Here is a 25,908-nt window from a genome sequence, read left to right as displayed (position 1 = left end):
TTTATTTTATTTATTATTTTGATCAAAAATAAACGCCTTTTTTTTTACAGATGAGATAATACTAAACGAAACGAGTTATCACTTCAGAGATACTAGGCCATAGTAACCCAGTATCCTAGGTGCTTTGAATCTTGTGCAAGATTTTGCGCAAGATAAAAATTCGTATATGTTTCGAAATAGAAACCCCGTGGAAAATCCGCATACGAAAACCATCAGGTCTGATTTAATCCTTCCGTGGCGTGTCCTTAAGCATGAAATCCGAGGCAGTCACTAGTTCCGTACTTTCAAAACTCAGCTCAAGAAATTTCTTACATCAAAATACGAAATAGACATTTAAAGCATAAAGTACGACATTGATTAGTTTAAATTTAAATTATTTAGTTATTATTAGACTTATTACTATTACTATTATTATTGTAATTATTATTATTAAAATTATTATTATTATTATTATTACAGGGGCTTGGATGGTAGCTGTCTTTGCCCTAGGCACTGGGACGGGGGTCAAAGGACAGATAAGTTATAATTGTTAGGATAAATCAAGGATTGGTGTCTTCTCTTGTGGCTTGAGTTTTTTGCATTATTGTATTAATTTAATGAAGTGAATTCTTTTGATTATTTTTTTAAATTTACAGTGTTATGTAGCCTCCATATTACATGCCATGGAGCCTTATGGAGGCCATTGGTATAGTGTTCTTGTGAATATTCGTTGTAATAATAAAAGAAACTGAACTGAACTGCAGTGTCAGGAGTGGGGAGAGGGATTCTTTATTATCATCAGATTCAGCCATGGGTGGAAAACACAATGTTTGAAAAAGAAGTTAACTGTTGATCGGACTACTGGTCATCACAAAGTTTCTGGCTTCCGAGAACATAAAAGATGCCGAGGTTCAAGGAAAATTAAGGATATTGTTCGGAGATAAAACACATTCAAGGAACCGTAACACAGTGTGGCATAAAGAGTTCATAAAAAGCCGTTCAGGAGGTCAAGAGCGAGAAAAAAAAACGTAAAATTGAAGAATCGGCTGTCTGCTGGCTGTGAGCACGCGACTGGTTTTTAGGTTCACGAGGCATTTTTTACATTGTTTTTCAGTACATTTATTGCACTAAAATAAATACAGTAGGGCCGTACGTCTTTATCCTGATAAAAAAAAAGGTAACTAACGGATGAAATGATGATTCTTTTCCAAAAGAAATGAAGGTATTACAATACGCCAGTAGAATAAGAAAAAATGGACAACTGTCCTTGAAGTCCGCTCGGACACTATCTTTATACCTCCGATTTGGCGTCCAGCGATTTTGACTTTCTTGTTGCACTCAAAGACCCCTCGGAAGGCTGAACATTCAAAGAAGACGGCAGAGTGGGCACTTGTGCAATTGGCGCTGACAAAATGCACTTCTACTGACTGAGTGATTTAACAAGCTACCCATCCGTTTTGGAATACATATTTCCACAGACAGTCAATGCATTCTTGATCTTCCACTTCGAAAACACTTTTAGGAAGCCAATAATATTTAAGAGGGATCATAAACCGCGATGTAATCAAAATCTTTATTAAATTAGCATCTAAAATTGTTATTCTACTTTAAATTTATATTTTCACAGGACTAGACGGTAAAGGTAAGGTAAAGACAGTCCCTACCGACGGTGCTGATCTCCTTTTCTTGGCCCTTCAGCCAGGATGTGCAATGGGGGGTTGAGGGCCAACCATCCTGTGCTTTCGCAAACCCTTCCTGTTTATCTTCCCCAGATTTTCTCCAGGTACCCATTTAGAGCTGGGTCGACTCTGGCTGAGCTTACAGAATCACGCCACTGATCCCCGTCCCAAACCAAATAATTGGGAATACTAGGATTCGAACCCTCGCCCTGTCGGAAAATGCTAAATCCAGCGCACCAATCCAATCGGCTAGGAGGGCTGGATGGAGACGATTTCTAAAAATACGGAGGATTGAGGGGAGGGGGAACTACTGCTTCCACCAAAGAAAGTTGCAACTAATGCAAGCAGCTTCATTAGCATTCAAATATCGGTGTCAATCATCAAGCTATTTGTTCTTAATACCTTTCTAAATACCTTTCTTCGTGAAAGTTCTGCTATCTCCAACGCAGTCACTGCAAGAAATCAGGTGCACCAACTCATAACTATTTTGTTTGCCCGACATATCAATGGGAAAGATTTGAACTTATACTAAAGCTTGTGTTGAACCATCCATGCGAAAAAAATTAAATAAACAATAATAATAGAGAAGGAGGGATAGTCAGAACATTACAAGGTCTTCCTTTGTCGCAGGGATATCAGAATCCAAATATCTGAAGCTTTTGCTGCCATATACAACTTCAGAAAAAGGGCAAAACACGGTGAATTATACAGGAAATATAAGAAAATATGGGGTAACAGCATTTCGGGGGAAGCACATGAACCTCAAGGTCTTAAAGAAGAAGCGTCTAATGTTGTGCATATTCTTATGTTGTAGCATAAATTTATTGTTATCATGTTATAAATTTATATTATATTACAAAATTATATTATTATATATAATGTTATAGATTTATTAGACAAACCTGGAAATTGGGCAGGCAGCCCAAAATAGCTCTTCCTTACAATAATTTAGTTGAAAGTCGATAGGAATAAACAAAACTTACCTAGTTTTTCTATCGTAAAGCTTCTTTGCTTCCCGTCAACAAGGTTCCTATAAACATCGGGTATCCCTTTGCCCCAGCCAAGGGTATAGCCTCGAACCATAATATTCTGATTGCTGGGCGGAGACCAAGTGACAGTAATCCAAGTCGTACCAGGTTTTGCCCTTAATGAGCTTGGTTGGTCAGGAACTTGGCTTTCATCCAAATCGCTGTCAAACGTTTCAGCAGTTATCCAGTCTGTATAAGGTCCAGTCCCGTTTATGTTCACTGCGGCAACCTTAATTAGGAACTCAGCACTTCTTGGTAGGTTATTCAAGGTGGATAGATGACTACTGCCATCTGTAGTTAATGTTGTTGACGCTTTGCCACGACCTTTTGGCTTGTACGAGACTTTGTACCCAATTATTATACCTGAAAATAGAACGAAAACACAAATAGAATTCAAATCAACAGAGCATCATAATTTTAGAAAACAAAACAATTAACAATATTTCAGACGTATTAACACCCAAAGAAACGTTACATTACATAAACAGGAAATATGTAACCGATAGTTCTTAAGAGTTTAGAAGAGGTTCTTCAAATCTTTATTTTTTGGTATTTCATTTATTTTTCCTGGATGTGTCCTAAATACGTACGAAAACAGGCAAGGGATTATAAATGATCCACTGTAGTGACTCCCTTAGAGGTAATTAGGAATTTGCAATCTAATTTGAAGCTATTTCATTTTTTTCAAGCGTCCATCCTCCTCGGAAGCCCAAATACCCTCACCCCACTTAGCCCAGGACTTGAACCTACGTATACATATGACGGCTTATATATTACTTTCTACCTCATGGCGCATATTTTTGTACCCGAGAGACAAACATTGCTAATGTATTCTGTTAAGTTTGACGCTTATCAAACAATACAGAAAACAGAGAAACAGAGATAAGACATACAAAAATGAGTTGACATAACAGATTAATCTTTTTTTTTTTTTTTTTTTTTTTTTTTTTTTTTTTTTTTTTTTGTCGTAGCACCAAAGTTATCCAATTAAAAATGTGACCCATCTCAGGTCTATTAATAACTGATAACCTCGATTAACAAAAAAAACCTTTGTCATCGTTCTATATTGATGAACTATTTAAGGCAGTTGCTTGCTTGTTTCTACAGGCTTGCTTGATGCAATATCTTTTCAGATTATTCTGTGCTGGTTCCTCACCAGCGTTTCCTTTTTTTTAATTTTGCACCCACGACTCCCAACCATTGGATATGGATATGTTTCACATAAAAATTGAATCCTCGGTTTCTTCAGATAAACATGATAGAATAAGTTCCTACTTATTCAATCCAGACAAATAAATGTAATTTTACTGTCCTTGGTAATTCAAAATGGTCCCATAGATATTACAAAAATTCAGTTTAATGCGATTTCCAAATGAGAAAGCTGAAGAGATGTTCTCAAGAGAATTTGCATTCCAAATTGACCTTCCTATTCAGATTTTCCATGAATAGCTTCTTTGCAGTGACAAGAATTGTGAGAAAACAGCAGACGGTAGGGTTCCTAACAGAAACATTTTTGTTGGCAGTGTTCCAGTTACTTGATAACGCAAATTGTAAAGGACTTGACCATATTTGATGGTTAAAAGTCATTTCTTTAATCTAAAATAGCGAATAAAATAGTTATTATGTATAAAATAACAGATTACCATTTTGTTGCTCTTTGGGAGGAGGTTCCCACCGGACAACAATACTCGACGAGCTTGCACTTTCGGCGATAACATTTTGTGGCACTTGGCTTGGAGGAGCTGAGAAAGTTCTACCCAAAACCTCTTCAGTAGTGGAGCCAGCACCTTGTTCGCTCAAGGACGATGCCCACACACTGTACTGAGTAAAGGGACGCAGGTTGTGAATATAGTGGGACGTTTCCTTTGTTACTATTTCATGTTCTTCAACAGTACCCACCTAAATGAGGTAAAATTTAGACATCAGCAACATATACTAGATTACATATGAATATGTCTACTTGGTTGGCCAGAACGAACGTATTCGTTTGCCACTTGTATATGATTGGTATGTCTTTCAAATAATAATTATGCGAAAGAAAAACCTTGAATACTATTAAAAGTGATAGTAATGAATTATACTTACTGTTAGATATAGTAATAATAGCAAGTTGGCAATATCTCTAGACAAGGCCGTATCCAGAGGAAAGGGATAGGGGTTGGACACCCCCCCGAAATGTTATTCCGACTCGTAAAAACGTAATAAAAGTAAAAACAAATTTTGAAGTGTTTTTTTTTCGGACCCTCCCTTCAAAAAGACCATATTGTAGCCCGAGATTGTCACTAAGGACAGCTACATCGTCCGCGAAGTCAACATCGGACAGAGTCCTCCCGACATAACTGATGCCGAAAGGGTGAGCATGGTGCATCGCGTCCAGGATGTGGTCGATGACGCAGTTAAACAGCTCAGGCGCAGCAGCGCATCCTTGCCATACTCCATTTTGTACGGGGAAGGAAAAAGAAAGCTTCCCGTTAACCAGGACGGCACTTTTTGTGTTGCTGTAGAGTTCTTTGAAGAGGCTGACTATCTTTGTGGGTAGGCCAACAGCTTTCAGGATTAGCCAAAGGGACGGTCTGTCAACAGTGTCAAAGGCAGAAGGAAAGTCAATGAAAGCTATATAGACTTTTTTGTTAAATTCCACTGTCTTCTCAACGATCTGTCTGACCGTGTGAACCTGTGTAGTTATCGATCTTCCTGGCATGAATCCAGCTTGTTGCGGGCGGCGCAAAGCGTATAGGAAACTTGTTGTATGTTTCAGCAGCAGCATCACAAACAGCTTTCCAGGAACAGAGAGCAGGGTAATACCACGGTAGTTGCTGCAGTCCGTTTTGCTGCCCTTGCGCTAAAACACTGGTACGAGGATTCCTTTCTTCCAGTCTGATGGTATAACTCCAGTGCGCCAGATTATGCTAAAAACCATCTACAGCCACAATATCATTGAAGGGCCACCTGTTGTGAGTAGCTGAGAAGCGATGCCACAAGTCCCAGCTGCTTTATTGTTCTTAAGTTTCTTTACGGCCGATCTGATCTCCTCAGGGAAAATTTGTCGCCGTCGGGGGCAGCAGTTAACTAGCCATTAGTTAACTGTCATTTCCATTATACTCCAAGTGTTTCATATTTCCTTCTTCTATATTTGGTTTTAACATATGAAATACGGAAGATTTTTCAAAAAAAAAAAGAAAAATCGTTCCATTTTGATAAAATCCCATATCAGAAGATGATAGGACATACAATAGCATATATATACAGAGATCTTGACTTGTTGCTTTATTGCTTGTGATTAACCACACTAGATTTTGCTTAAAGGTGAGTTTACCTTTCTTTTCACTCTTTTTTTTTTTTTTTTTTTTTTTTATGGCGTCTGTTGTGATTTCTTTTATATATTTTATTTATGCTAATTTTTTTTCGGTTCATAAAAGCTTCCGGATACGGAGCCGAATTATTCGCACTTTTATTATTATTTTTGAATCAAAAAGCTAATTTTTATTTTTTACTGTCTTGTGAAAAGATTTTACCTGTTTTAAGTGTATTTATGTTACAATTGTATATGGAAAGCAGTACGGTATAAGGAATTATTTAATGGTTTTCGATTATTGTGACTTCAAGGGTATAATGTTTATGTATTTTAGCCATCTCAACTAAAAGCTCCATTTTTGGTGCCATATCACACTTTAGCGCTATTATGACCAATTCCTACAAAATACATGAATTAAAAAGCATATAGAACAGGATATGAGCATTATCTTTCAAACGAGCCACTAATAATCTCCCTACAATCTCCAAGGAACCCACTAGCACTTTCGATAAGAAGGGAGACATATCTGCCACACAGAAAAAGTTATTTTCTCATTTTCAAGATGGGGGGCTTTAAACAACCAATCAGGGATTTTCAAGAACGACAATTCCTTGGCGCACTTTTTATTTTGATTTGAAATCATATTTGAGGGGTGTTATGCTTTTTCTTGGAATTCTTAAAAATTTGCTTTCACAATTATAAACTCTTTTCCTGTTGAATCTGAATCTACCGTCGTCGATATCACACAAAAAAAATGCTATAAAAGAAATCATACTACCATGTAATTCAACTTATATCGTAAAGATTCTCCATTTGCTAAATAATATAAGGAAATCTAATATATCCGTCTTAGTCCTGCTTGTCACGGTTACCCCCCCCCCCCCCTATGGAACTTCCTACCCCGGAGTACCGACCAGAAGTTTTTCCGACATACATTTGGAATGGCCGACTGGCAGAGATTATTCATAAAGAACACTCTCTTAGTTGCTTTAGGAGAAACCACTATACATATTTAATTAAATACTTTTTAATTAAATACATATTTTAAAATAAATATTAAAAATTAAATAAACAAATACATAATTGTCAAAGCTGGCGGAATAATTAGCAGCGCAATTAGAGATTCAGCACACTAACACACACACGCACACACACAAAAAAAAATATACATTTTATTATAAAAACATGAAAAATAATATCCTAAAGATCGTACCTCCATATAATATAACTTATATCGCAAAGGCACTTTTCCTGAATAATCTGGCGAATCCCAGGTCACAAATAGCGTAGTAGGACTTTGTGGGAGAACTCGCAAGTTCAGAGGAGGCGGTGGGCCAAGCTGCTCGGCCTGAGTGAAAATTTCAATTAGATCAGAGCTCTCTCCAGCACCATGGCTATTGATTGCCACCACTCGCATAATATATTTCTTCTTGGGGATCAAGTTCACAACATTCATTTCTTCTAGTCCCTGTTTGGTAATGTTGACTGTTATTTCCCTGGAAAACGTCAGACAGATAAAGCAAATTGCAGAATTACATATTTATTAGAAACAACTGTGGCATTGATTCTATACTGCACCATTCAGACACCGAAAGTTCCCTCTTACTTCTTCGTATCATTAATATATCTTGTACGTCTTATATCAACTCGTAATTCTTATCGTGTGAGAGAGCACAACATTATCGATCCCGTTGTTCGGTAGAAAAACATATTTATATTGTTAAAAAAAAAATTTAGTATATCTATTTCCACCATGCCATTCTTAAAATTGACTTAACAGTAAAAACAGACGGAAAAAGGAAAGAAGTGCTTCTTGTGATTTATTGAGCTAATTTTAGTAAGAAATACAGGACTGTGTCAAAAGTCCTGGATCTGGTGCTACACAATTTTTCTTCAAAAGTATATTTTGTAAAAAAAAAAATATATAAAAAACGGATATATTTACTCTAAATTAAAACATTTGCCCTCCTCCCCATACATTTTCAAAGACACCTTTTTTAGCCATTTTTTTGAAAAATGTCTCTTTTGGTATTTTCACAAAAAAAAATCGAAAAACAGAATATTGTCCCCCTCCTAGATTTACAAACTACCGACCCTCCTCCCTCCTGCCTTCTTCCAAATTGAAGCCACTATAAGAGGTACCAACCATACCAACAATTTCCATCTTTAATGCTAAAATGCAGTTCATTATAAATCACAGTAGGCTGTGATTTATTGGTAAGCATTTCCCAAGAAAGGTTTAAGGGCCTTTGTTATGAGGGAAGTTAGAAAGTTTTTGTCTAAAACACGCTTTTGCAGCCATAAGCATTGTTTACAATACCTGGCTATTTAAGCTAATCAGCCATTTGGCTTTAACACTGACCCAAAAGCTATACTTTTTTCTTTCATCCTTTGAAAAGATTTTACAATCTTCACTAAAGGCTTTGTCTTTAATAGCTTTACTATTATTGGATGTAAACGTTTTCTCTCTTTTGTTCTTTTTTTTCTCTGCTCCATCTTTTGGTTTTGTACGACAAGTTTGTACTCAAATAATAATAATGATAATAATAACAGAAACCGTAATAATAATAATAATAGACGGAATGCGAACCATTTCCAAGGATACGGTAGGACGTACGCAGGGACTTTTTTGTGGGGTGGAGGTAAATATTAAAAGAATTAATTGATAATTTGGTCAACACATGCCAAGAATTCAGGGAATATAGGGCATCAGGGTGCCCCAATCCCAATCCCCCTGCTTTGTACGTCCTTGACAAGACTCTAAATAGAAAATGAACTTATGAGATTAACAACTCCGGCCGTTTCTTTTCTCAGGCAGAAGCAATCTTCTGCACTAAAACAATTAATTCCTGTTTTATATTAAGTAAAACAAAAACGTACTTTTAACTGAAAGTAAGGAGCGACATTAAAACTTAAAACGAACAGAAACTATTCCGTATATGAAAGGGGCTGGTCCCTCCCCAACAGCCCGCTCTTTACCCTAAAGTTTTTATTGTTTTAAAAAGTAGAGTTGTGAGAAAGAGTCAAACTTTAGCGTGAAGAGAGGGGCGTTGAGGAGGGGAGAGCCCCTTTCATACACAGAATAATTTCCATTCATTTTAAGCTTTTGTCACTCCTTACTTTCATTTAAAGAAACTTGTCATTGTTATTCTGTTAGTTATCTTGGCTCACCGTACATGAACAATTGAAACGAAATGTGCATATTAATTTTACTTTTTCTTGGCTAAATGGCTTTCTGACAGTTTTGATCGGACGATTTTGAGAAAAAAGGGGCGGGAGAGGGAGCCTAGTTGCCCTCCATTTTTTTATTACTTAAAAAGGCCACTAGAACTTTTAATTTTATTTATGGACGAATACTTTTATTAGTAATAAATATATATAACTTACAAATTAACCCCTCATCAATACCTCGCTCTTTACACTAAAGTTCAAATTTTGCTCCAATTCTTTGAGAATGACCGTTGAATCATAAAGGCCGTTTGATTAGAATAAATAGCTCTTTTGAAATTACTTAAAAAACTTTAGCGTAAAGAGCGAGGTATTGAGGAGGGGACAAACCCCATCATATGCGTAATAACTTCTGTTCGCTTTAAGTTTTACTGTTGCTCCTTACTTTCCGTTGAAAAACTTGTTTTTTATTTAATTTAATTTAACTTACAAATTAACTAACGTAACGAACTTCTATATTCGTATATTTTTATTACACATATTCTCGCCCCCTCGTCAATACTTCGTTTTTTTACTAAGGTAAAGATTTTGTTCCACTTTATTAAGAATGACCCCTGAATCATAAAGGCCGTTTAATTAGAATAAATAGTTCTTTTGAACTTACTAAAATACTTCGGCGTAAAGAGAAAGGTATTGTGGAGGGACGAATCCCCTCATACACATTATAATTTCTGTTCATTTTAAGTTTTAATTTTGCTCCTTACTTTCAGTTGAAAAACTTACTTCAGTTTCAGTTTTTATTTAATTTCTCATTTTTTTTAAATAACGCTGGAATATCTAGCGAATGGAAATTCTCTTCCCCATGATAAATTTCTCCATGGAAAGATCCTCTCGCGTAACCCCCCCCCCCTTAATCCCCCAACCACCAGAAAAATTCCCATGAAAACGTCAGTATACTCCCCAATAACCAATACTATATATAAACAATGGGCAAAGTTCATAACTTGCAGCATTTCCCCCGGGGACTGTGGGGGATTAAGTCGTCCTCAAAGAGATAGTTATTAGATATTTCGACTATGCTGAACAAAATAGCTATCTCAAAGTTTTGATCCGGGGACTTCGGAAAAATGAGCGTGTGAGGGGGCCTAGTTGTCCTCCAACTTTGTTGGTCACTTAAAAAGGACACTAGAATTTTTATTTCCGTTAATATGAGCCCTCTCGCTTCATTCTAGGACCACTGGTTCGATACAATCAACCCTGAAAAAAAAATAAGTAAATATAAAATATAAAAAATAAACACGCATCCGTGATCGTTCTTCTGGCAAAAAAAAAAATTAAAAAATTCCACACTTGTGCAGATAGGAGTTTGAAACTTCTACAATAGGATTCTCTAATACGCTGAATCTGATGGTGTGATTTTCATTAGACTTTTAGGGGTGATATTTCCCTTTTTTTCGAAAATAAGGTTAAAATTTAGCCACATGGTAAAGATGAATTCTATAATTGTTTAGTTCATTCAGGTTTTTTGCAATGTGTTAATATTTGTGATTTGGTAAAATTTATAATATTTAGTTTACCTATTGTTGCTAAAGGGAGGGATATATTAACAGGATAAGCTTGTTTTGGTTTTACTTGGTTGTTTTACATTTGCTGTTTTTTTTTTGTTTTTTTTTTCTCTCTCTCTCTCTTCTTTCATAGGCATGTATTTTGGGGGTGATACCTGAAGCGGGGATGCCATGGATATTCTGTGGTAGCCACAACACTGTGCTGGGTAGAGAATTTAGAGTGGCGAAACCCTATATAGGCCAGTGTATTCTCCTGATGAGCCCTTATGTTGGGTGTTGCCTCTGAATTATTTGTCTATATTATTTTTTCTATTGTTTGGTAAATGACGACTTATACTTATTGACGACATGACTGCCTGTCCATGGATTATTCTTTATGGTTGATTGTGTGTGGCTATGCTGTTTGACCTATGTGATTGTATGGATGAGTAGGGTTAAGGCCTCATTCAAGTGCTGGTCTATATTAATCACTAATTTAGGAAAACAGTCTTCCTTTTCTCCTTCTGTCTCTTTTTTTTTTCTTTTTTTTTGTGTTTGTTCTGTTGCATTGGTGATTTCTCTTTTCATGATATTTAAAATCAGTATAAAAATCTGCTTCTTTTGATGGATATATTGGTATCAAAATTCTGTTTTTTTTTGTTTTTTTTTAGTTTTGGGTACTATTGACCCGTGTCACCCATTACTACAGTTCGTTACCACGAAATCAGGTTGAGGTTCATTTTAATAATAAAATAAGTTACAAAATGTCCAGAGCCCGGCTGAGAAGACAAATTCGTAATGCACGGGATGGAAAAATAACTTCTTTAAATAAATACAACATCCACACTTCACTACATGCAATTCAAACAAGTGTAATTAAACATATTCCCCCGTCAATGGCCCGGTCAACAACACCACCCGTTGAAGCGTCCAGCGAAATAAACATAAAAATAAATAAAAGATACCAAGAACCCTAGAGAATGCCCAGGCACAGTATCATCAAAAACCAGATAAAATGGGAACAAACTTAACATCCCAAAGGCGACCCCCACCAACCAACAATAATTCACTTATCACAAAAATTTTCAATAAATCAACATAAATTTAAGTTTTCGTTTAGCTGTTTTAATTGATTTTGAAGTATCCAATTTAGACGTATAAATCCAATACCGAACTACCGAGTTTCGAAGCGAAAATCTCGATCTTTCATTTATTATTCTTGGCTGATATAATTTACTGAAATTTTTGGTTAGATGTCCGTGGTCAATACTTTTAAGTGGGAAAAGGTTCGAGGAACGAAAAAACGAGGGAAGCAAACCACGGTCATACTTCAGTTTGAAGAGGATAGATTCAACCGTCACAAAATGTCTTAAAAAAGATTATTAAGGAAGCAATACAGAGAATCAGCTGACAACTTCGCTGGATATAATTTAGTTAGATTGAGCTGTTTGATTGATTTCTTCTCTGAGACAAAATCGGCCGCGGTAATCAAAAGGGCGATACACCAAAATGGCTATACACCATTTTTGTAACTTTTCAGGGAGAGCCAAAAAACGAAAAAAAGTTTGTCGGCTGTAGTCACTCTGAAGGATGGGGCTAATTGAGACACAAGGAATAGACTAAACCAACTTTTTATCCTCTTTTCGGTGTTATAAATTAAATTCAGGTGTTCCGAACGAATTCAAAATTATGGATTCCATTTTATGGTATATATCTCCTTTTTCCTTCCTAAAAAAGTAGACAAATACCAGGTCCCCATATTATAGCTCCATAAGAAAATATCAAAGTCCGGCAAAACGGTAAATCATATTTGAATAATCGAACAAGACTAGGTACTGTTTTCCCTGAGATTAAATTCTGAAAGAAATTAGCAAGAAGAGTAAAGTTTCCCTTCAAACATAGACGGAGTCTCAACACATAAACTAGCTCGTATGTCTTTAATCAATTATTAGATACTTTTTTTAGAAAAAAATATTATTTTGTTATTTCTCTGTTGCCCGGCAATTGCCTATTATCTTTTCTGTTGATACTATTCGAAAAAAGCCGGTTTTATTTGTCTCTTGTACTCTTTGCTGAAGGAACGGTGAAGGGTGATGTATAAACATAAGATAAACAGAGCATGACTTATGGAAAGCCTCACCTTAAACGTCCTTATTTTTTACCAGGGGTTTTAGGGAAAACCTTTTATATTTTTAGGGGAGTGTAAAGAATTGGTAAATTTAAGGGAACGTTTTATTAATAGAAATGATTCGATAAGAAAACTACAAAAGCAAGATTTTGGTGAAATTCTAAAGCTGGGGAAATTCATGCGGACAGAAGTAAACTCTTTTTATGTAAGTCTCAAATATTTGATGTTTGTTTTGCTTGTTGATTTGCTTTGTGGTCAATTTCAACGGTCCTTATGGTTTTTTGTGCAAATAAATTATTCAATTATAACAGCAAAGGAAAATATTGATGGGTTACACAGCCTAAGCTTTCAAAAGTCTGATTAGCAGAAAAGTTTCGCTTGTATTTGTAGAATAAAATCAACGTTGCATAAGTAAAGTTTTTAGTCATTCAACATTGTATTGGCTGAGACCAATTGTTTCTTTGAGGGTGTTGCTTTAAATCTGGATAAAGTTTTTTTTTTTTTTTTTTTTTTCTTTACTGTTGTACAGACCAACAAAGGCAGTTTTTTATTCCTTTTCTACTGGTAAATTCTGTAGTTCCATTTGCATGTTTTATACAACCTATCCGTTCAACAACCATTTACATCGAACTAAATGTCATTTATATCCTTGTCCAAATTTTACCGTTAAAAGTTTTAGGGTGTTTTCATTTCAATTGAAACTATGAAACATTTTCTTTACTATTAAACATTTTGATGAAACTATCTATTACGCTTGTAATATTTTTTTTTTTCATTGGTAATTTTACATCGGTTATAAATACGACCGATTTTAATCGGTCGATACGATCTAAATACGAGGACAGACGATGGTCTGTCCGTTAGGGTAGGGGTTTGAGTACTGGTGTCGCTGATTATTTGGTTAGGATTAGGGGTGAGCGGTGTGACTGCAAGCTCAGCCAGAATCGATCCAGCTCCAAATAGGCGCATGAAAAAAATTAAGGAAAAAACACGGGAAGCGTCGGATGATTTGCCCTCAACCGCGGATTGCACTCCCGGCCAAAGGCAGGGAATCAGGGGATAACGTACCTGAACTAAGCGTACCATTGCTCAACTTGCAAAAATGTTATGTTTTATCCTCGTCATGGCATTTCTTCATTGTTTTGGTAATGTTAAATCAGTTCTAACTGAACGAATATTTTATTCCGAAACAAGATGATTGTTTTAAGGGTCTCCAGAAAACCTAGAAACGGAGGCAAATTTCCGATTTTAGGACAATGACTTTGCAAGTCAGAAACATATGAAGTCAATACCAAATTTCGGTATGGACTAGAAAAATAGATATAAATTTAATTTTTTTAATCACCAAATTACCATTAAGTTCTCCAGAGTCATTTGCAAGTTTTTCATTACCTAGAAGGTCTATTGAGGATTAAAGTGTTATTCTGTAATAATTATACTTTTACCATTCAAGTACGAGTTTAAATGTGTAAAAAAAAGTATCTAAAAGAACAGCAATTTCATATAATGCGCATTTTGATGAAGCCGCCTAACGCGCCCTTTCCAATTTGTTTTGTTAGTAACTCGATATAAATTTTAAATGAGGCATGACTTTTCTAACAAGGCATATTTTTGAACAGTTTCACGAAAACCCTCCAAGTCTAAAGTGTGTATCTTAAGGAAGGGTAACTATTGGCAATAAGTACTTTAATAAACCGATCTTCCCTGTCACATAAGATATTTCTTACTTGTAAGTAATTTAGACAATTTCAAAATTGACTACGCATTTCATTTTCATGAATGAGGACGTAGATATAAAGAAATAAATATAAATAAAGCATAGACAGAAGACAAAAAGGATAACGTGTAAGACCATGCAATGAACTGGAGTGTTTTTTAGAGGTGAAATTTGCCCCGGGCACAAAAAAATTAAGGGGCGCAAAATTCCTAATAAATAATTTACGATTACAATCATTTTTTTTACTAATTTAAAGTAGAGGACGTAATTAATAAATGAAAATAATTAAGAAATTATTAATTAATAAATAAAAATAAACTAAAAAATAATTAAATTATGATAACTATATAATAATACTGAAAAACAAATTAGAATAGCTAATAATAATTAAATAATAATTTGAAGACAACAAAAACAATTATTAATCAATTAACAAGTTGAAAATCATTTTTGTTAATAAATGAAAATTTTGTTACCGTTGGTCTGAAAGTTTTTTGGGGGGACAGGAGGGGAGGGGGGCGCTAATCAAGATTTTGCCCCCGGCGGAAGAGAGGCCAGAATCGTCATTCGTGTAGCCAACCTCCTGGTACAATTTGCAGCCCTTCCAGAAGATGCACACTTTTCCACAGAAACATTTAACTGTCAGATCAAGCTGAATCTCCATCTCAACATGGAGGTGTGTTCGCAGAAGTTTTATTACGAAATAGAAAACTTGATGAAAATTATATAACCAATTAACGTATCTTAACAAGAAAACGGGAAAATGGTCCACCCATGGAAGTGGAACCCCATGTTTCTACAGCATCATCATCGTCAAACAGTAAGCTCTACAAAAACGTTGGTCGAACCTTAGAACTCAAGAATAAAATATTATCTAAAGAATAAAACTGATATTATTTGAGAATTTTTACATATTACAATAATTTTTAATAAGTTAACTACCACAGACACAAACATTTAATGATGTTTCCTGAAATCACATTAAGTTCGAGCAAATTAGTATATGATTTCAAAATATAAATAGTTTCAGGTGATAACTAAAGAAATCAAAAACTAAAGAAACAAACTTGAATAGCAAAGTACTTATGTATTCTACCGCCAACACTCAAGTGCTTCATTTAAGTAGAATCTAAGTAGAACCGGTTTCTTCGTTCCTTTCTTTTCGCTTAGCGTGAGACAAACAAAGACAAGTGACAGAATAGATGGGAAATATATAACTTGGGCTATATATTTGCAAATTAGGGGAGGGGGTAAATTATTTTGACAGTGTGAAGTTGGGAAACAAATCTTACTTCATACTATGCAGAATAATTGTACCTAAAACATTTTGTATGCAGACCCGTTATACTTTACCTACATTCCCCACCCTCCTCAGCCCCTAGTGTGCACATATATGGCCCAAATTTGTTTCTAAATTATTATATTTTCATCATGTTTGTGATATTTCATTAGGATTGAGAGTCAGAGAAACAAATTCTACTTAGGTTCTACTTAAATGAAGCACTTGAGTGTTGGCGGTATAATACATAAGTACCAATAATAATTCCAAATTCTGAATTTAATTCTAATCCCTAAGGGTTTACTGCTATATCCCAAATTCACGCAATTACACTTAGCCTTGTGGTTCCACAGCGGATTGATTCTGCGCTTGACAACACGGGGCCCAATAGTAACCGAAACTCGAAAAAACTGGAATTTTAACACCAATATACACATCAAAAGAATTAGATTTTTATGCTGATTTGAAATACAGAATTTCATAGAGTTTAGTTTTAACCATCAAAAGCTACGAGCCTGAGAAAATTTGCTGTATTTTCGAAAAAAGGGGGAAACACAACCTGAATGTCATAGAATCTTAATGAAAATCACACCATCAGATTCAATGTATCAGAGAACCGTACTGTAGAGGTGTCAAGCTCATATCTGCAAAAATGTGGAACCTTGTATTTTTTGCCAGAAGAAAGGTCACGGATGCGTGTTTTTTTTTGTTTTTCTTTTTTTTTTTTCAGGGGTGATAGTATCGATCAAGTGGCCCTAGAATGTTGCGAAAAGGCTCATTTTAACGGGAATTAAAAGTCATAGTGCCCTTCTTAAGTGACAAAAAAATTGGGGGGCAACTACGCCCCCTTTCATCCTAATTTTTTTCCAGAGTCACCGGATCAAAATTTTGAGGTAGCCATTTTGTTCAGCATATTCGAAAAATCTAATGACTATGTCTTTGAGAATAATTTAATCCCCCACAGTTCCCGGGGGAAGGGCTGCAAGCTATGAATGTTGCCCATTGTTTACATATAGTATTGGTTATTGTGAAGTATATTGACGTTTTCAGGGGGGATTTTTTCTGGTGGTAGGGGCGTCGGGGGATCTTACGTTAGAGAATCCTTCCATGGAGGAATTTATCACAGGGGAAGATAATTTCCATAAAGGGGGCGCTGGATTTCCCAGCGTTATTTAAAAAAAAAAACAACGAGAAATTAAATAAAAATAAAAATTATCAACTGAAAGTAAGGAGCAACATTAGAACGTAAAACGACCAAAAATTATTAGGTATATGAGGGGGTTCGTCCCGTCCTCAATACCTCGCTCTTTACGCTAAAGTATTTTTAGTAATTTCAAAAGAGCTAAAGCTTAAGCTTTGCGCTGAAGTTTTACTTTTTCTCACAACTCTAATTTTTAAAACAATAAAAAACTTTAGCGTTAAGACCGGGCGTTGAGGAGGGGACAGCCCCTTTCACATACGGAATAATTTCCCTTCAATTCAAGTTTTAACATGGTTCCTTACTTTCAGTAAAAAAAAAAAAAAAAATTGCTTTTTATGTGTCTGATCAAACGACCCGGCTGATCAAACGACCAAGGAACGTAAGGAGCGACCCGGCTCAATAGTAACCAAAACTCTAAAAAATGGAATTTTGATACCAATAGCTACATAAAAAAAATCGCATTTTAATGCTGATTTCAAATATATAACTTTCATCGAGATTAGTCTGACCTATCAAAAGTTACGAGCCTGAGAAAATTTGCCTCATTTTAGAAAATAGGGGAGAACGCCCCCTAAAAGTCATACAATCTTAACGAAAATCACACCATCAGATTCAGCGTATCAGAGAACCTTATTGTAGAAGTTTCAAGCTCCTATCTACAAAAATGTGGAATTTCGCATTTTTTGCCAGAAGACAAATCACAGATGCGTGTTTATTTGTTTTTTGTTGTTTTTTTTTTCCTGTTTTTTTTCCAGGGGTGATCGTATCGACCCAGTCGTCCAAGAATGTCGCGGAGGGCTCATTCTAACGGAAATTAGAAGTTCTAGTGCCCTTTTTAAGTGACCAAAAAAATTGGAGGGCACCTAGGCCTTCTCCCACGCTCATTTTTTCCCAAAAGTCACCGGATCAAAATTCTGAGATAGCCATTTTATTCATCATAGTCAAAAAACCTAATAACTATGTCTTTGGGGACGACTTACTACCCCACAGTCTCCCTGAGAGGGGTTGCAAGTTACAAACTTTGACCTGTGTTTACATATAGTAATGGTTACAGGGAAATGTACGGACGTTTTCAGGGGGATTTTTTTTCGGTTTGGGAGGGAGAGTTGATGTGGGGGGGGGGTTACGCGGGAGGAGCTTTCCATGGAAAAACTTCTCATGGGGGAAGAGACTTTCAATGAAGGGGGCGCAGGATTTTTTTGCATTATTTAAAAAAAACAAGGAAAAAATTAAATAAAAAATAAAATATGAGAAGTTTTTTCTACTGAAAGTGAGGAGCAGCATTAAAACTTAAAACGAGGAGAAATTATTGCGCATATGAGGGGTTTACCTCCTCGTAATACCTCGCTCCTTACGCGAAAGTATTTTTAGTAATTTCAGCTATTTATTCTACGGTCTTTGTGATTCAAGGGTCATTCTTAAGGAATTGGGACAGAATATAAGCTTTAGTGTAAATAGCGAGGTATCGACGAGGGGTGAACTCCCTCATATACGCAATAAAAATATACGAACATAGAAGTTCGTTACGTAAGTTAATTCGTAAATTACGAATATTGTTTACTAATGAAAATGTTCGTAAAACAATTAAAAGTTCTAGTTGCCTTTTTAAGTAATCAAAAAATTAGAGGGCAGCTAGGCTTCCTCCCTCTCTCCTTTTTTCTCAAAATCTTCCGATTAAAACTATGAGAAAGCCATTTAGCCAAAAAGAAAATGAATATGCAAATTTCGTTTTAATTATTTATGTGCGGAGAGCCAAGATCAAAACATGCATGAATTAAAAAACGTCCAGAAATTAAATAAAAAAACAAGTTTTTTTAAATGAAAGTAAGGAGCGACATTAAAACTTAAAACGAACAGAAATTACTCCGTATATGAAATGGGCTTTTCTTCCTCAACGCCCCGCTCTTTGCGCTAAAGTTTTTTCCTTTTAAAAAAAAATAGAGCTAAGAGAAAGAGTCAAACTTTAGCGTACAGAAGGAGGCGTTGAGGAAGAAAAGCCCCTTTCATATACGGAGTAATTTCTGTTCGTTTTAAGTTTTAATGTCGCTCCTTACTTTCATTTAAAAAAACTTGTTTTTTTTATTTAAACATACTAGGAACGCGGATAAGCTAGTATATGAGAAGGGAAATACAGTGAGATCAGCTCAATTCTTTCGTTACTTAAGTGTAACCCTCTGGAATAACCTCCCAGACAGAATTACGGGTTCTGGATTAGTTTCTTTATTTAAATCATAGGTCAAAAATTCCCTACTTTGTCGAGATACAGAGTGAAAGCAGGTACCTTGTGAGGGTTTAGTCATTTTCTTCTTTTTTCTGTCTTTCTTCTTTTTCTTTTCGTTTTTCTTTCTTATTATTATTATTATTTTCTTCGTATTTGTTAGTTCTTTTAGTGTATATATATTTATTTATATATATATATATATATATATATGTATATATATATATATATATATATATATATATATATATATATATATATATATATATATATATATATATATATATATATATATATATATATATATATGAGAGTTAATTAATTAATTGAGTCACTAACCACAGATTATTTGACCTTAAAGTAGTGGCTATTGTTTTTTTTTTTTTAATTTGATTTGTTATTTTTTGAATTTGTCAATAAAGGAATCTCATGGAGTCTGGAGATTTTTCATCTTTTATCCTTTTTTAGTATATAGTATAAAGTAAGCTACCATAATTGACTCAATTAACTTTGACAAGCCTTTAAGGTGTCGTTTATTTTGTTAGTATTTTAGACCATTCATGGACGAGGTTAACTGATATCTTAAAATTTCCAAAATGAAAAACAGTAATGACTCTAATGGAAGTTTGAGGTGCAATAAAGGAGTCTCACGGAATCTTGGCCTCCCTATTTCTTCTACATTGAAGGACACACGCTCAGTACTGACAACCACTTCTGTTCCCGTCTACGAGCGTCTTACGGATTACTTGTTGCCAATAAGTATCGTTTCAACCGTCCTCTCCTTGCCCAGCTATACAATGCTTTAGTACCCCCCATATATATATATGTATATATGTATATATATATATATATATATATATATATATATATATATATATATATATATATATATATATATATATATATATATATATGAGAGTTAATTAATTAATTGAGTCACTAACCACAGATTATTTGACCTTAAAGTAGTGGCTATTGTTTTTTTTTTTTTAATTTGATTTGTTATTTTTTGAATTTGTCAATAAAGGAATCTCATGGAGTCTGGAGATTTTTCATCTTTTATCCTTTTTTAGTATATAGTATAAAGTAAGCTACCATAATTGACTCAATTAACTTTGACAAGCCTTTAAGGTGTCGTTTATTTTGTTAGTATTTTAGACCATTCATGGACGAGGTTAACTGATATCTTAAAACTGATATATAAAAATGACTCTAATGGAAGTTTGAGGTGCAATAAAGGAGTCTCACGGAATCTTGGCCTCCCTATTTCTTCTACATTGAAGGACACACGCTCAGTACTGACAACCACTTCTGTTCCCGTCTACGAGCGTCTTACGGATTACTTGTTGCCAATAAGTATCGTTTCAACCGTCCTCTCCTTGCCCAGCTATACAATGCTTTAGTACCCCCCATAAGATAAAATAATATTTATTTTCAAAAGGCTATCACAAGCTCTATAGAGCCGAATTCGCTTTATATGTCAGTAAAGGCTAAGAAAAAAAGTTCAAAACAGTACATTAAGTCAATCACTTAAAATTAAAAGGAATTAAAAAGCAAAATCATCAAAGATAAAGGACAAATCAGTAAACTTAACAATTAAATTACAAAAACATTGCAGTAAATAAAAAAAGAATAAAAACGGCAATAGAGGAAAAGGGGAATTTGGCAAGTACATAATCACGAATTATTGTTAAGGTGTTCCAGAATAAAGGGTATAAAACTTTTGCGAAACCTTTCTGTAACAGCATGGATCTGCTTGCTCTGGTTCCCTTCTGGAAAATACTCACAAATACCGAAAAGAAAGCCATTTGTAGCGCATTCTACAGATATGCCAAGTTTCTTCTGCGTCTCCCTCTTTGGCACAGCAATGCCGACATCTCCATAAAATACAAGGTCACCAACCCTTCCATGGCCATAGAGAGAAGAATTTCCAAATTCAGTATCAATGTTTTAAGAGCCAACCACCCCTGGACTAGTGTTATTTTATAGTGTTTTTAGTTGAAGTGTATTTAATTTTTTTTCTTTCTTTTTCTTTTTTATACTCCGTCTTTTCCGTTTTTGACGGGTAATAAATTAATAATAATAATAATAATATTAATAATAATAATAATAATAATAATAATAATAATAATAATAATAATAATAATAATAATAATAATATAAATGCATATATTCATGAATGAGGGTAGATTAACATTTGCAAGAGGAAACACTAAAGTACGCATTAAGAAACTGAGGCATGTCGCATATGCTTAGCCTAGCACCATACATCTTATCATTAAAATAAAAAAGTAATTAAAAGAAGTACCTCCCGGAGTCTTCTTGCTTATAATACACAGTATATGCCAAGATTTCCCCATTAGTTTTGGCAGGTTCTTTCCACTGTAGAGTAACAAATCTTGATGAAACAATGACTGCTTCTAAATTCCGGGGTGCAGAAGGGGTGTCCTTTAAACTGATCACAGGAGCCTCAGGATCTCCTACAGGGAAGGTCACATCTTGATGGACAATTGGACCATAGTCAGTTTTCTCCTCCCCTTTTAAGGCAAAACGAAAGACCATGCACATTAAAAAAGCAAAACATGCAAAACAATAACATAACAAAGAAAACAAACTGTTAAAAGTGAAAAAGAAAACACGATAAAAAAAAACAAGCAATGCATATCACTATTATAGTAGTTAAACCAAATAAGCACGATAATCTATATGCTATTCTATCACAATGATGTCCTAGCATCACTATTCACATGTGCATATCACTATTCATGAATGTGCTTTCTTTGTTTATTTTGACGTCACAACTGTGGTGAAGAAGCAGAAAATCCAAATAGTAAAAAGTAGGTTTGAAAAGCTATTTCGAGATTTATAGTTCAAAAAATACTCGTTACATAAGCATAATCTAGTTTTCAGTGGTAATGCAGATGCGCACCAACCAAGCTCCTGTCCAAAGCGAATTTCTCACAAAATCGAAACCATCTGGAAGTGGCTTTGAGCACATATCAATGATTCCCCACCGACTTTAGGCAATGTCCCATCTAGCTATTTTTAAAATCTTGATGCCCCCTCATGATATTTGAATTTGGTAGATCTAAATTCTAAGCGTATACACCAAAAGGAAGCCTAAATCACCATCAACCTGGTATCTTTTTTCGAGTCATCCTCAAGGCATATTTTATGTTACTTTTTTAGCATAATATACTAATTTTACTTATTTTTTGCATATATACAAAAACCTTTTTATATAATGCATGACGTTGTTTCAATACTATCATGCATCTTTGTGCGCTCTTTAAATGCATATGAATGTGACATCATTCGCATGAAAAACATTATTTTATCAAAATTAAGGCTCTAAAGCTTAATCAGCCGGAGGGTGCACACTCTGCTCATGATTTACCTTTGCCCCATGCTGAGAATCAAGGGCACACATGAACAGAGGGAAGAGACATTCCTCTTCCCCTAAATTGATCCTGGATGGCGTCAGAGAAAATTAGAAACCCCTGGCCTAGGTATCCATATTCTGCTCCTGTAAATTGTGCTTGCTTTTAAGTCGTCGCTGTTATACCTAAAAGTCGTATCTTACATTTCCAAACTTCTGAAATAATTCTTAAAAAAAAAAGACTTAAATTTCTCAAAAAAGAAACATTATCCTCGCTATTGCTGAAAAAATAAATTAAGCAGCAAGCCAACAGAAACACCCGGTAAAACGATCGGCCTTGGCATAAAACCATTAGATAGTGAAGGAAAGGTGTGGATGGCTAGGCCATCTACACCTTTCTGACCTGGAGGAATACAGATTGCCAAAAATTTCGCTATTTGGTCATCTATCTGGGGCCAAATAAAAAGTATGCCGTCCTTAAAAGGGATGGTGGCAAAGACGTCAGTTGGGGGGAGGGTCCCCCAATAATTTGGATAGAAAATATTATATAGCCCATGCCCCTTGACTCTCTAGATTTGGACCCATCTTACCACTCCCCCCTAATAAAAAAAGCTGGAGCTACGCTAATAGATGGGAGAACATCATAAATACGTTTTAAAGATAACTGGAGGTTCATGGGAAGCTGAATGGCTCCCCCGTTTGTACGACGATCAATCAGGAGGAGGATCAACATAGTAATGTATCTTCAATCATACATCGATTGAAACAGTATGGGTAACTTAAGAGTGAAAACTGACACTAGTGTCGACGAAAAAACAAACTATAAACGCCATATATCGATTGATGATACTTTTATGCCGACAACAGCACCAGTTTCCACACTTTATAAGTTACATATATCATTGCGTCGACCCTCTTATCTACATAATCATGCTGATATACCCCTTTTAGAGCAGCTTAGTTAACGGTTTTCGGCAATTACTTTAGATGTGCAGAAAAATTTTAGATGCTGGCTTTTAGGAGTAAGACCGACAGCATGTATTTGCGTTCTTCCTTTAGCTTTGTTCTCGTTAGTGCACGTGAAATTACTTAACCCCGGCCCAATTTCTGTTCTAAGGACCGTGGCTAAATTCCTGTAATTTTTCACCAATTTCTCCGGGAAAGAAGAACTGAATCCTAAACAAGAAGTTAATCAAAAACCAAAGAGTTTTCTTACAATATGACAAGCTTCCTTTACTTTCGAAAACTTCTTCAGTTTATGTAATCAAACCACGAGCTTGCATTAACAAAGAAGAACTAAAACAAATGAAGGTAACATAATGCAAAGCATGCAAAAAAAAAAATGCTACCAGTATCAAGAATTTTGAAGATGCACTTGAAAGGAGGTGACATAAGCGACCATGACATAAACGTGTATTTACAAATAGCCCACTAATAATAAAGCGCTGCAACATTGTAATATTGGTGTATTGCAACACTAGATAGGGTAATATTCAGTCAACAGCGAGAAAATTACATGAGTTTACAGAGCTCGTTCATGGCGATACTACCTATGAATATACACTCCATGAATCGTCTCGATTCCAAAGTATAAAACGTAACTATGTAGGTTAAAGTACCAAGGACATCAAATGAAAACATTATTTCCCTCTGGATTCATCCTTGGTCTTTTCATTGCTGAAAACCGAGATTTTCTTTGATTTTTTTTTTGAAATTTTTCTATGATACACGTTGCAAAATTAGGCAATTAAATCTTATAGGTTCATTGGTCTCAACTAGTATATGCTGACAAAAACACTGATTACCAGGTTAATCTAGAAGAACAAATTGCTCATATTTCATATCCTTCTAATTATCCTTCATGTTTGCGGACGATAACATTTTTAAAACTGAAGAAAATAAGGATTCTAAATTATGTGTCAATAATCAACTAAAGAAATAAACATAATAGAATTGCCTAAATGGTCTTTCTAAAAAAAATATTCTTTTAGCTAAGTAAATAAGCAAATAATTTGAAGTTTTTAATCTTGAATAATCTTAATAATACTCATGTTATTCCAAAGCTTAGATATATGGAAGTGTTTGTCTTTCTCTAAAGCAATCATGAAAGTTGTTCTTCTAGAAGTCCATGATGATATATTTTTTTCGCTTATTTTGTGCAGACTGCTTACACACGTTCTATATTTTTAAACTCGACGCCTGCAAGTTTAAAAAACTAAACTAAAAATTGGGGATCTTTTTCATTCGTTTGACGCAATTTTTAAGACGTATATGGTTGTGTAAAGTTTCACCTAAACAATTTAAACAATCAAACTTCGTTTTTGGTGCCCTTGGTACTCTAAGTTTACCCTGTGGTAGACTTATGCCTACCCTGTGGTAGGCAGTAGACAAATAAAATTTATCTTTGAATAGGGTTCGAACTTACACGTGCGTAAACGCACATTCACAAATACTAATAATAATGCATTGCAACATTATGATATTGATGAATTGTAACACTAAATGGAACAACTTTCAGTCAAAAGCAAGAAAATTACATGAATCTACAGAAAAAGTAAACTTCTCAAAGCTCAGCGCATTTTCCAGTCCGTTAATTATGACTTGGAATGTAATCTACAGAAACTTTCTGATGATTTCCAGCCAAATAGCTTGTTAAATAAATACCAAAGACTTAGAGAACATGGGCCATAAAAGAGAGTGTAGGGATTATTAAGTCCTTTGACAAATTATTTACATGCTTTCATTTGTAGACTAGAAATACTATAGTCTAGGGTTCGAGTCCTGGTGTCACTGGGCATTTAGTTTGGAACCGGGTCCATTGTGTGACTCTGTAAGCACAGCAAGAGTCGACCCAGCTCTAGATGGGTACCTTGAGAAATTAGGGGGAGGGGGAAGCATTGGATGATTTGCCCCCAACCACACATTTCACTCCCGGCCGAAGACATCGAATCAGGAGATCAGTTCCTGCGCACCGTAGATCAGCATCCGAAAAAGTTAAAAAAAAATTTAATAAGTTTAAAGTTCACATAATTGAAACTTTTCTTACATGCTCAACAGGAAAAAAAGAAAACTATTTCAGAAAGATTGCACAAAACTACAATACCTACATAATTATTGTAATTTTGTTGACACCATGGAAGGCATGCCCTGTGGCGGAAGGGTACACTGTAAAACAGCTGGGTAGATGTTGGGCATGGATAATCCTTTATATGCCCGAAATTAAATCTGTTTCATTTTTAACTGCTCAAACTTAAGGATTAATTGATACGGCAAGTACATAAATTTGTTTGTTT

General features: G+C 35.1%; 1 protein-coding gene across 4 annotated transcripts in view; it reads right to left on the bottom strand.

Moving 5' to 3' along the window:
* Positions 1-25,908, bottom strand: part of LOC136031662 (neogenin-like) — a 159,492-nt gene that overhangs the window by 36,154 nt on the left and 97,430 nt on the right. For 2 of the 4 annotated variants that reach the window (XM_065711330.1, XM_065711333.1), the window contains exons 11-14: positions 21,545-21,773; positions 7,195-7,477; positions 4,330-4,585; positions 2,642-3,049 (exon numbers count right to left, since the gene is read on the bottom strand). In XM_065711330.1, coding sequence (XP_065567402.1) covers positions 2,642-3,049; positions 4,330-4,585; positions 7,195-7,477; positions 21,545-21,773 — 1,176 coding nt within the window. The remainder of the gene's footprint in view (positions 1-2,641; positions 3,050-4,329; positions 4,586-7,194; positions 7,478-21,544; positions 21,774-25,908) is intronic. The other 2 variants (XM_065711334.1, XM_065711331.1) reach the window with 1 other exon arrangement.

The sequence above is a fragment of the Artemia franciscana genome, chromosome 10 (genome assembly GCF_032884065.1).
Source record: "Artemia franciscana chromosome 10, ASM3288406v1, whole genome shotgun sequence".
In the NCBI taxonomy this organism is placed as follows: Eukaryota; Metazoa; Arthropoda; class Branchiopoda; order Anostraca; family Artemiidae; genus Artemia; species Artemia franciscana.
This window is presented reverse-complemented; position numbering and strand designations above follow the sequence as displayed.